The sequence below is a fragment of the Stegodyphus dumicola genome, chromosome 8 (genome assembly GCF_044657685.1).
Source record: "Stegodyphus dumicola isolate Sdum_Otavi_A_Nest chromosome 8, ASM4465768v1".
Classification (NCBI taxonomy): domain Eukaryota; kingdom Metazoa; phylum Arthropoda; class Arachnida; order Araneae; family Eresidae; genus Stegodyphus; species Stegodyphus dumicola.
In genome coordinates this window covers 189,449,443-189,462,113 of record NC_140775.1, presented here as the reverse complement: position 1 = coordinate 189,462,113, position 12,671 = coordinate 189,449,443, and the positions used below count along the sequence as shown (strand labels likewise).

The following is a 12,671-nucleotide window of genomic DNA, read 5'->3' as shown; positions in this document are numbered from 1 at the left end:
AAATTTGTACATACTCCAGTTCTATAAACTGCCTTCTTATATAACTCAACAAGCCTGTCAATTGCTCCTTCCCTAAAGGAAATTAACAAGTTAAACATTAAATAATCACTGCAACACAATCATTAAATGAGAGATTTTAAAAGAATTTAAGTTAATACATTAAAAAAGGCAGAAATTCAAAAATAAATTAAAAAAAAAATCATTTTCCTTTATAAAATTCTAAAGTTAAAAAAATATCTTTTTCCACCTTAAACCTAATTTAAGTTTTTATTTTAAAATCATAAACTACTATTAACTAAAAAGGAAGGTGTGAAAATTTATACCTTATTTCAAGCGAAGGAAGATGAGGTAAAAAATCATTTCCAACAAAGAAACACATGAACACCCAATCATCAATAACACGCTAAAATAAAGAAAAAAACCCTATTTTTAACATATATTACAATTGATTAAGCAGCAACAAAATATTATCTAAATAGTGAAAGATGCCTTAATAAATGTATAATACTTTTATTAAGTTCTCCTTGCCCCACAAAGTCCCCAGAAGGGCAATTTTTAATAGAAAATACATTAATGTACCAAACAAGCAACTTTTCTGATTTTGGCCATAATTCCACAAAAATCAAACACATCATTTAAGTACTACAAATGTAAAATGTAGTACTTAAATGATGAAGAAAGTAGAGCAGCGAAACAATTAATAGGATTTTATACAGTGCGGAATGAATAGAAAACGGCTTTGCTGGTACAATGGCACTGGTAGAAAATACTGTCTGGCTAAGAAGAACAACAAATGAAACTGCCTTAGTAAGGGATATGACCCCCCTCTAACAGAAACAACTGTGTTGGATCATCTGTTGATACTGAACACTAAATTATGTAACAGGGAAAGAGTTCCCATTCTTCAAACAGCATCAGTTTCAGTTGTCTGGTGCTCTCCAGAGGGTATGATCATGCTGCCAGGCATCTGTCTAAAGCAGATGTGTCAAACTTAGTATCTCGAGTGGGCGCCAAATAGTCATCAGTGTACAATAAGAAAAGGCCCTTTTAACGCTTAATGATGTATTTAAAAAGTGAGTAAATAAATCAGATCTTATCTATTACTGTAGATCCGTAAAAGTAACATAAGGAAATCCTGGTAATAGATGGATACCCATTGTTTTTCCTCCGACACTTAGCATTTTTTCCCTGTAACCAACTTTCAGATGTCTGTAGACATGCAGTTCACATTTGCGGTTTTCAGAACAGATTGAATGAATGTCTGTTAACCAGGATCTTATTGGGGGCCTGTTCCTTTTTATAAGTAAAAAAAAAGGATACCTAGAGCGCTGATTTTTTTCATTTCAGTTGCACAAAATTTCTGTAAATTCTGACTGAAAAGGGGCTACAGTATTCTCAGTGTCAATTCAGAGAATATTTAGCACCTGAAATCAAGGGAACACACTGACCAATATATTCTGTGGATATCTTCCCTTTCCAGGAGCTCCTCAATAGAATGAGTCCTGCATGACTGTGTACTCTCATCCACAAAAATTATAAGTCAGGACTAATGCACCCTAGAAAAGACGCATGCAGAAAGATAACTTCATCAATGTCATGATTATTGATAAGTGAACCTCTGTTAAAAATGCAGAGCTCTAGCTATCCGTTCATCTTAATACCTTTCCACAAAAGCACACAAGGACAATCACAGCAGTCTCTTTTCCTGATGTGAGTGGGATGAAAGTATAAGCCAAAGTCTCTCTATATAAACTGGATATGAGAATTGTTAGCCAAACACAAATGGTTCTCACTGGAAAGAGGACTTGACTCCATTCCTGAGGTGTTCAATCTTTGTATTCTTCACATCACTGTAAATGGTGCTGCTGATGGGCTGTTGTCAATGGTACGCAGTGTTCATGATGGCAGGTGAATATGCCACCTTTATAAAGTCATTTGACCACAGTAAACCTACTGCCTGGTTGCTGAGCACAACTTCTGAGAGATGTTGCCCGTTGTCTGGTTTCGATCTCTTTTTTGCCTGCAGGTTAGTATTAGTTTTTATTTAGTATTTGGTTCATCACTGTAGAAATTTAGCTCATCACTGTAGAAACACACTTCTGCAATTTTTAGCTTTTACTGCATCTTTCTCTTTAAGAGATGCATTTCAGCACTTCAGAAATATTCATGCCTTTGAAATATCATCCCAAAGATAGCAATAAAAAATAAGACGTTTTGAACAGTTATTTATAACAAAGCATACATGAGCTACTGCTATAAGAAGGAAGATGCATTTTTGAGCAAACTGTTTTCGTTTCTGAGGGAAACAAGCTCATATTTCAGAATGGACTCTTTGTAAAGTCATGAAAACCCCATGCAAATATTGGGACATATTGGACTCTAAGATAGATCATTTGTGCTTCCTGGTTTTATTTACTATGTTAGGTTAAAGTGGAATCAGAATTAAAAAATATTCATGAATTAACACACGTTCAAGGCCATACCTTGATTTAGGAATGCTTAATCAATTGAACGTTGAATTCCTGGATGATTTTGCATAGAAATTAATTAAATAATGAAAGAATTATTTCTAGACCATAACAGCAAATGAAGAGGTGAAGTTTTCTTTAAAAAGTGATATTTTAAAATAAGGAACAAACAGAGTGGTAATATGCTTACAAGTCCCGCACATGCAAAATATACATGTATCTGATAAATATGTAAATAGTTCTAGAAAACAATACTCATGAAATGCCTCTGTTTTACTTAGCGCTATCTATACAAGAAGAATCATAGAAATTATATTACCTCTAAGTCAAAAGGAAATGGTAGATTTTCCATAGTCAATTCCTTAGCTAAATATTCTCTTAAGACATTCAGTCGAATAAATATGAATTCAACATCTTGTTCTAAAGGTTTCTCTAACTCATCAAACTGTAATATAAATAAAAAAACAAACAATAATGATAATGGCTCTTCCATTGTAGAATACTAGGTATCATAAATTCCTGCTATACAATGTATTTAAAGTTTACATTTTGAATTGGCAAATTAAAATGCAAGAACATGAGAAAAAACTTAGTGATACAGTACAATGTCTGATATAAAGAATCATTCCGACTCCATTGATTTTGAATTAAATCTAGTATGATTATGAGAAGAAATTTTACATTAAAAATATGAAAGGTTATTTGTAATATAATGAGGCATTCATTTATGATCTTAAACAAAATTTAAAAAAAAAAAAAAAAAAAAAAAAAAAAGAAAAGTCTTAATTTTTAACATCTGTTTTGTTCTAATAAAACTTTTTTCACCATAAATTGTTTGAGCAATTTTGTCTTATGTCATAATTATTTATATTATAATATATAGAATTTAACTTTGCAACTGAATTTTTTATTCAGTTGCAAAGTTTTATTGTTCCAGCCATGTAATTGCCATGTCGAGAATTCTCATTAAGTGATCAACTGAATCTTTGTATTCTGATATTATATTAAACTTAAGTGATTGCACACCAGTATTATGTGTATCATCCAAAATACACTGATTTTATTTCATTTATACATAATCTTTTACAAAAACATTTTATTTTTTAAATTCTATTTTGTGCATGTAAATAGCTGAATTGATAACAAAACTATAAAACTTAAAAGGAACAAAAATGCATTTTGTACAAAATTCATAATTTAAATGCATTTTTAAAACTAAAAATAGAATTTTTCACATATTTTATTTATATTAACAATTATATTTTACACAATTCTGCAGTTTCTTACCTCTCCTTGTTTCTCTTTTGCTCCTCCTGTGCATTCTTTCATTTCATGACCTATATTATATAACAAAGTAGTTACAACATTGCTAATGCATTCATTATTCAATTTCTCTTAACTCAGAAAAACAAAACAATATCTATATATGTAGTTAAGTATTTAAAACTATATATATAGTTTTAAATATTAAACTTAATAAACAAAGTTGTTAGATATTTAACTTAACAAGCAAACATTACCTAATTGTCCACATAATTCACATGGCCTTGGTTGATTTGGTTTGAATTCCTCACGGATAATTGTAAAATTAGGTTCGTGTGTAGCCAAACCTATACAGAATAGTACAAAATGTCAATCAAAATAACATAAATATTAAATTCAATTTGTAAATTCTTTCTAAAATAAATTTATGCTTTATAGCATAGGAGGAAAACATAGATGATGATAAAATATGCATAGATTTATGAATTATATTAAAATAATTCAGAAAACAGTTTTTTAATAATCTATACTGCATAAAAAATATTTTGAAAGACTTATTCATTTAGCATTTAAATGAATTTTCACAACCCCTTGAAAAGAAAATGTTTTCCTGCAAGTGCTGTGTGTCAATCCTAGCTGTTGAGGACTTTCCTAAAAAGAAAAAAAAAAGTATTTTCTTCCCCCCCTTTGCTCGTTTAATAACCTTTTTTTTAAGGGGGGAGAAGCAAAAGGTGAGGCGGCTTTTTTTTTTTTTTTTTTTATATCAACAATTAATTACAGAGCAAGGGCACACCTGCATTTTATCATTCTTTTTGGTAACCTTTACCTCACTGAAGTTTCTTAGCACATTGTCTACTTGTGTTAGATTTTACTGCATTTTGTATCAGATATTTACTAAATTTAGTGAAGGATAAACAGAAGCAATCTATTATTTCCAGGCATGTGATATTTTGTTAACAAAAACTGTTCCAGTTCTCATACAGTGGAACTGTACATAAAAGAAAATGCATGATGGAAATATAATGCTGATAACTGCTGACATAGTGTTAGAATAAGAGCTGGAAACTGGCTCAAGGGAAGTCATTTGCCTTCTTAATCAATAGAGTCCATATGGAGGTTGAGACAAAGAAAAACAATCTGTTTGATGTGATTTTAATGTAAATGTCAAACTATTCTTGCCAGACACCAAGAAACCTGCTTATCAATCTGCTGACATAGAACCTCTGGTTGCTAATCCCACATCTTTCACTACCAGCATGAAACTAGAAAATTTTGCTCATCCTGAAATTTTTGCAGGCTTGAAATTTCTCTCTCTATTTTAAAGCACATCCCTCCTCACCTCCATTTAATCATCAATAATGAATTTTCCATTGAAAATATTCTAATCACTATTTAGACTTTAGACATGATTCTGTTAACAGCTGGTATTTACTGTCATCTAAATTTTTGTATTTGCATAGATTTCACTGTCTGGTTTTGAAGCACTTCCATTTACAGTTTTTGCCATTTATATTCAGAACATGGCTTGCAGGAAACATACTGAGAAATAAAATGTTCGTTTCTGATTGTATCGCTGACAATGAAAGTTATTTTGAGCACAGCAAAATAAATTGTTAACAATCCGACTCATCTCCAGACAGTGATGAATCTGAAAATGATTCAATAACCATCCAAAATGTTCAGCAGTGGTGCAAAATAAGATATAAAAAATATTCCACCAGCACACACCTTATTTCCTTTTCTTCGCAATCCAGGAATAACTATGAATATAATGAATAATGTAACTATTTTGGATTACTTTGAACTTAGGAACATGTTATACACTTGGAAGACCTTGTACTGCTCTGAATTTTTTGAGAGTGATAGCTCATCATTTTGCAAGTCACATATCTCCTAACCCACATAAAAAAATCTGATGTGTACACCACATGACTTCCTTGTATGGAATATTAAATTATATGCATTTTTTCCTTGCATTTCTTTAAACTTATTGGATTCAATTAAATCTACTTCGCTGACAGCGCATAAACCACAATAGAATAAAGGCATTCTTTAAAATTCACTCTATTTGTTTAACATAGCGACACTCTGGCGCTAGGTTCACTTAACAGTATTATATTTTGTTCATATTATAACTCAGAATGCACAAAATTTATCTCATTTAAAGAATTATCTAATCGTTGCCACATGTTCTTTTCAAATACTATAATAAAGCTAGAATGATGTATAAAAGAAATTAAGCAAGCAAAACAAAAAAGAAACAGTTTTCATAGATGATTGAGTATTTCTCATTCAATTAATTCAGTTCTCACTTCGCGACAAGGCAAAAATACATAAAAGCTCAAAATATCTGTATTACAAATTACTAATTATTAGAAATTAAGAAAATCTTAAAAACGTATTTCCTTGAAAAAATTCCAGAAAGGATTAAGCATGATTTAATTCACAATAATAAATGAAGGCATTATCTTTGTTGTTGCAAAGCTACCTTTCTCTACATTGGCAACAAATTCACTACTCTGTTGTTTCAAATGTAAACAAGCAATGGCCGCCATCAAAAAAATTATATTAGGCTTAGTGGCACTTAAATAACTTTAAAATTGTTGATAACGCTAAAAATATTGCATAGAGATCTATTAAAGGCATAAAAACCTTAACCGGAAGACAAGAACAACATAATTCAATCATTTTTAAAGCAAAAAATGTACAATTTACAAACATATAAGAGTAAAGAAACTGAGATCACTGATTCAAGTAACAGAGTGGATATATATATATATTTATATACGTTTGGCGCGGCCGATTGCAACCAAAATACGAGGTGCACATCTACATGTTATAGTAGTCCTATATACAAAATTTCAACATTCTGAGGCTATTCGTTTTTGAGTTATGCGAGATATGTATGTACGTATGTACACACGTTCATACAGACGCCATGAAAAAGTCTCTTCAGAATTCATTTGAAAGCAGTTTTATAACTTTTTTGGAGGAAAAGAGTCTTTTATTCTGTCCTTACGTACAGATATCATGCAAAAACATCGTTAAATTGCATTCGAAAGTGGTCAAAATGGATATTTTCGTTGAAATATGCTGCCTGCAACTTTTCGGGATTACAAAACTTCCTTTTTACTTTGTACAAGGAAGTAAAAAGGCCTTGCAAATAGTGTGCTGTTTGTTGGTCCCCCCCAAAAAAACTGCAAATGGTAAAAAAAATTTGCAAAGAAACAACGATTTGCTACAAAGAACATAAAGCAGAACTTTGCCTGGAAACTTGTTTTGAGATGTACCATACTAAACTTAATTTCTTAAGTACTTTGTGCAAATATTGAATATTTTCATTATTATACATTTGTATTCATTCTATAAAGTAAATAATAATTTAATCAAGATTTATTTTCAGAACTTTTGACTTTATATGATTATTTTTTAAATTCATTTTTATGAAAGTCTGTTCTTATGCATAAAATCTATATTAAAAAAATTTTGGCTGCAAAAATGTGCTACATATTTTAAATCTCAAATACATGTAGATTTGAAATATGCAATTTTTGATGCGATTTCGATAAAAAAAATCGAGCAGCCAGAGAGTTAATAATACATTCTATAGTACAAAGTCCATAATCCGGACGTCCATTATCCGGACCTCAAAGCCACAAACTTATGAATGCGCGTTTGATGCGCATCCGCTACGCATGCAAGTAGAGCCAGTAAAGCGTTAACCCATGCATGCTTCAAATAGTGAAGAAAGTTACATTGAAAGAAATGTTTAATAAAGTAAACAAATATATATTACGCTTTTTTTTTTTTTTTGTAAATTTTGATACCCTTTAGATCATAATTGCTATTTATTTCATAAATTATGGTTTCATATTTTTTAATTGTATAATTTCTGCATGCCATCTTACCAGATTTAAATTGATGATCTTTAATCTGGAAAAACCCCTAATCCAGAATCGAAGTCCCGACGTGTACAGATTATGGACTTTGTACTGTATCACCAAAATATATCAACAGATGGTTGATGGTGTGTTGGCAGCTGCCATTTAACCCTTTGACTACCAACCGGACATATATGTCCAACTAAAAGTTTAAAAAAGAGGAGAGAATCAAAATTCATTCAAGAGAAGGAGAATCTCTTGAATAGTTGGGGATCATCTTCCAATAGTTGGAAAATCAAGGCACTGCTGTGCTCATTGCACACAAATGAACACTGAGGAAAGAAGAAATACAATTGTCCAATGTGTAATGTTGGGTTAATGCAAAGAATGCTTTACCCTGTACCATGCAATGTAAATCTATTTCATATAATAAAGTTTTCCAGAATAATCAGTGTGCTTATAGTAAGTCAATTGCTACGTGTGGGACATATGTATCCCACCATTCACTATAGCTGGGACATATGTGTCCTAACCTTTGGCTTGCAAACAGTTTGTCAAAAATATCACAAATACTAATTTTACCTTATTTATAACATACTTTGTTCATAAGGATAGAAATGGGGTAATTTTTTTAACCCATAGTTAAAGGTTAATACTCAAATACCAAAAACGATACTTCTGAGAACCAACATGCAAAATTACAAAATAATAATATATATAAAATTCTGGAACACTTACCAAGCATAATGAGGTCAGCTGAAAATATTAGTTTGAAAATAATTAATAAAAATTTTTTAACACAATGGAAAAAAATTACTTGTCAAATTTAAATATTAGATATTTGCATAAAATCTATTCAGAGTAATAATAGGAAGGAAAACTTCATGTGATATGAAGTATATTTTAAAACAACAGCTTAAAAATTCTTTTTAGAGAAATATTTCATAAAATATGAAATAAAAAGTCAGACAAAAAGAATTTGCACTAGAGGGCAACTGTTTAAAAGCAGTGGTAAATAAATAAATAACACTAGTCTGTGTAAACTGAGATTATCTATTTTTTCCTAACCACATTTCCATCTAATTACTAATGCAGAAGGGCCTATAGGTAATTTAATTTGAGGAAAGGAATTTTTTTAACTTAAATTTAGAACATATAAATGAACATATTTTACTAAAAAGTTTCACAGATTTTAAACAATAAATTACAAAAAAAAAAAAAAAAAAAAAAAAAAGGTTCTTGTAGATTTTAAATTTTAAAGCTTGCATGTTGAGAGCTGCTGAGCAAGACTAGGTTTAAAGAGAATTTAATTTAAGGATTCTTAAGTTTCGTCCAAAAATTGCTACTATGACATAACATGAACATGATTAGCTATTTAAAGTTATTACTTGAATATTATTGAACAGGATGTTTCATTTTTACTGTTATATAAGCAGGTGCATTAATAACACACAAAAAGGGATGATGCACATGTGAAATATAAATGACAAATACGTTTAGGAACAGAAAAAGAGGTACCACTTAATTAAATGAAAAACTTAAGGGGTGGTTAAAAATTTAAGATACACATTAATATATTTAGTTAGCCTGCACATGAATATTAAAATAGCATTACCATCAGCTCCACACAGACAATGACGTGTATTTGCATCATGATCTGGGTTTGCTAAAACACAAAAACACAGTATATGAGTAAAATATAGGGCAAACAGAAATAACAGTTTAAGAAAAAAATTAATTAAATAACATATATCATTCATAACTACCTCTTTGTCGTCTAATAAAATCCATGATTTTATGCTCTCCTTCACCTGGAACATTTGCATCAGATAAAATAACTTCAATATTTCTCCAACCAGGATCACTATTCAATCTGTCATGGATGTAGTAATGCAAACACTTTGCAAGCCTTGCCATAAATGGAGTACCCTAAATTAATAAGCATATGACATAATTTAATCAAAAATACTGTTTCGATGATGTCAATTTTACAGACACAAAATCAATCAATCGGAAAATGTAAATGTATGTGCTTATAAACCTAGGTGACCATTGCTAATACATTTATATATATAGGTGCATTTTTTAATGTTCACTTTCTTAACTATCAGCATACTGAAAGTAATAAATCTAAATTTAGATTACCAAAGCAATTAATACTGCCTTTGTCATCCAATTTTGTCAGCAGGAAATAAAATGACCATGAAATATTTCATGAAACCTTAATGTTATACAAATAAAACTTGAAAATTAAATTCAGCCAATAACAGTCAGATTTTACACACACACACACACATATATATATATATATGTAGTATTTTCAATGTGCTGTAAAACTTTTCAATGTGCGGTACATTTTGCAGCTTTCGATAGTCAAGTGAAAAGATGACGCTGACACAAATGAATTTGAAAAATTTCTAATTTTTATTTACACATACTAAACCATTTTTTAGCAGATAGAATACCTTCTAGATCACAAGCAAATACAATAATTTTTATATACGCAGGTAAAGGGATACGACGTCATTTTACGCAAGTGGGCATAGCAGCGTGCAGATGTTGGAAGACAGAATCTAGGGAAAGGAATGATGTAATTGTTTTGCAAAGCTGTATATATACTGAGTAGATGTAGAAAGTACTCTAAGAATGACTGGTTAATTTTAGGTTGCTGTGTAACATGGAAACATCCAATTTTGGGGGCACAACACCAAATTTAGAATAGTTAATTTTGTTGCAATTTTTTCTTAAAGCAGCCATCATATTTTGTTATATCTTACATATATACATATATAATGAGACTAAAATGGGAATAAATGGTTACTGCATGCTATTTATAAAATACATATGAAGAATTAGCATGCTTTTGTTAACTCTTTCAATACACTCATATATTCAAGACACAGTCATAAAATCAAAAGCAGTTTTAACACTCAGTATTTAAACTTTTTTTTAATGCAAACATACCGGTGTAATACAATTGCTATCAAAATGTTCCTCTTTAGGTTTTTCAGGAGGTAACTGTACTCCTTTACTTGTCAATTCTTCACGCAAGCGTGAAATCAAATCAACTTTCTCAACAGACTCTTTAGAAGCCCGAAATCTTCGAGATCTTTGTTGATTCATTTTTGCTCGAGGTGCCTGCAATTATAATTATTAATAATATAATAATTGGTACAATGAAACTAATAAAACAAAATGTAATCTATGTAGTCAATCAACTGGACAACAATATCGAATAAAATGGCATAAGTTTACTAAAACAAATTTTACAATTGTAACAGTTATTCTAAGTTTTAAAACTAGTAATAAAAAAATTAATTTTCCCACAATTATATAATACAATACAAAGAGTGACATCTAGAATTGTCAGAACATCGGAGATTATGGATTTCAGGAATTTTCGGATTTTAGATCATAAGTTTAAATACAATAATATGACATGAAAACATAGCAAAACTGGAATTTCACTTAATATTTAAGTCAGATAGAAAAATGCTAACCACATTGCCAACCTCAGGGCAGGTGCAACTAGTATGGGAAAAAATTCAGAATATTAGATCAACACCAAACAGAAAAAATTAGGGATGGAAGAATTTTTAGAATTTAAGAGAGATACCAGGCAGCACAATTTTTAGAATTTAAAGAGGTACTGGGTAGCAAACTTAGGACTCATAGAAATTAGATTGAATGGCAATATGTGAAGTGCTGGCACTGTCCCTCCCCAACAACCGTTCAAGAGCCAAAAGGCACACATGTCCACGCCCAGAGCAGGTGCAACCAGTGTGGCAAAAATTTTAGAATTCAGATTAGTACCTAACAGAAAAAATTAGGGATGGCAGAATTTTTATAATTTAAGAGAGATAATACCAGGCAATACAATTTAGGAGAGGCAAAATTTTTAGAATTTACGAAGTACTGGGCAGCAAACATAGGACTCGTAAATCAGGTGGCAAAATATGTAGTGCTGGCCCTGTCCTTCCCCTATAACCATTCAAGAGCCAAACGTGTAATCCAGGCCAACATGAATACAATGCCAATCAATGCAATGTTATTGACTACAGTGCAACCAGGTGTTTGAAAATGACATGCATGAATCTTAATTACTTAAGAAAAAAATTACATTTACTACACTCCTGTTTCCACTGGTATCATACTCTCTATTCCTAAATTTTATAGTGGAGATTGTTTTCTCTTTTCTCCTCGTTCTGGCTGGGGATCTGGAGGTCCAGATTTCAGACTTTGCATAGTACTTTGCCATTTCTAATACATTGAAATGCTTCCTATCTTACATTTGTGACATTACAGAATTAATTTATTTGAGCAGCTTAAGAAACTTACTAAATTTAAACTTAAGAAACTTACTAAATTCCAAGGTAAATATGCACTTGCCAAACTTTGTGAGTACAGAACTCGGAACATTTTTGAAAAAAATTTGTTCTTTTCTTTTTTTAAAAAAAAAAGGGACTATGCAAATTTTACAGAGAAAACTGACACATATCTGAATATTTTGAAACAATGGCACAGGAAAAACTCTAATATTACAGAAGAAAAACTTAACATGTGAAATTTATCATAAAATGATTACTTTTTAATTCATTTTGCTTTTTTTTACATAAGAAGGTTAATATCACATCATGTGTTCAACCTTGACAAGAATCAGCGTGCAAAGCACAATGTCACCAAAAAGCAGAATTTTATGAAAATGGATTTATCTGGCAATCCATTAATGGTTACACATATATTATGGCATCACATAATGCCACCATCTATATCGGGAGTGGTGATCGTAATTCCTGCAGTTTCGAAATTCGAGGTTCATGTTTGTCGTTTATGTTTGTGTGATTAGTGTATGTAGTTCTTTTTTTAAACCCAAATGGGCAGCTCGCCCAGAAGGGCTACTAATTTCGTTTTGGCATTTTGCATTGGTTCTATTTTAAAAATGCTTCCACCAAATATAAGAGCAATGCATATTTAAAGAAATTAAATAATGAAGAATTTGCATAAATGTATGTATGTTTCTTGCATTGTGATAAAAAAACAACGGTACTTAGAGCCATCC

At 30.8% G+C, this 12,671-nt stretch overlaps 1 protein-coding gene across 1 annotated transcript in view; it reads right to left on the bottom strand.

Moving 5' to 3' along the window:
- Rat1 (5'-3' exoribonuclease 2 Rat1) overlaps positions 1-12,671 on the bottom strand; it is a 184,175-nt gene that overhangs the window by 157,805 nt on the left and 13,699 nt on the right. Inside the window, exons 5-13 of the mRNA XM_085822832.1 lie at positions 10,577-10,750; positions 9,379-9,541; positions 9,228-9,278; positions 8,351-8,368; positions 3,989-4,078; positions 3,756-3,805; positions 2,788-2,913; positions 324-403; positions 15-72 (exon numbers count right to left, since the gene is read on the bottom strand). Coding sequence (XP_085678958.1) covers positions 15-72; positions 324-403; positions 2,788-2,913; positions 3,756-3,805; positions 3,989-4,078; positions 8,351-8,368; positions 9,228-9,278; positions 9,379-9,541; positions 10,577-10,750 — 810 coding nt within the window. The remainder of the gene's footprint in view (positions 1-14; positions 73-323; positions 404-2,787; positions 2,914-3,755; positions 3,806-3,988; positions 4,079-8,350; positions 8,369-9,227; positions 9,279-9,378; positions 9,542-10,576; positions 10,751-12,671) is intronic.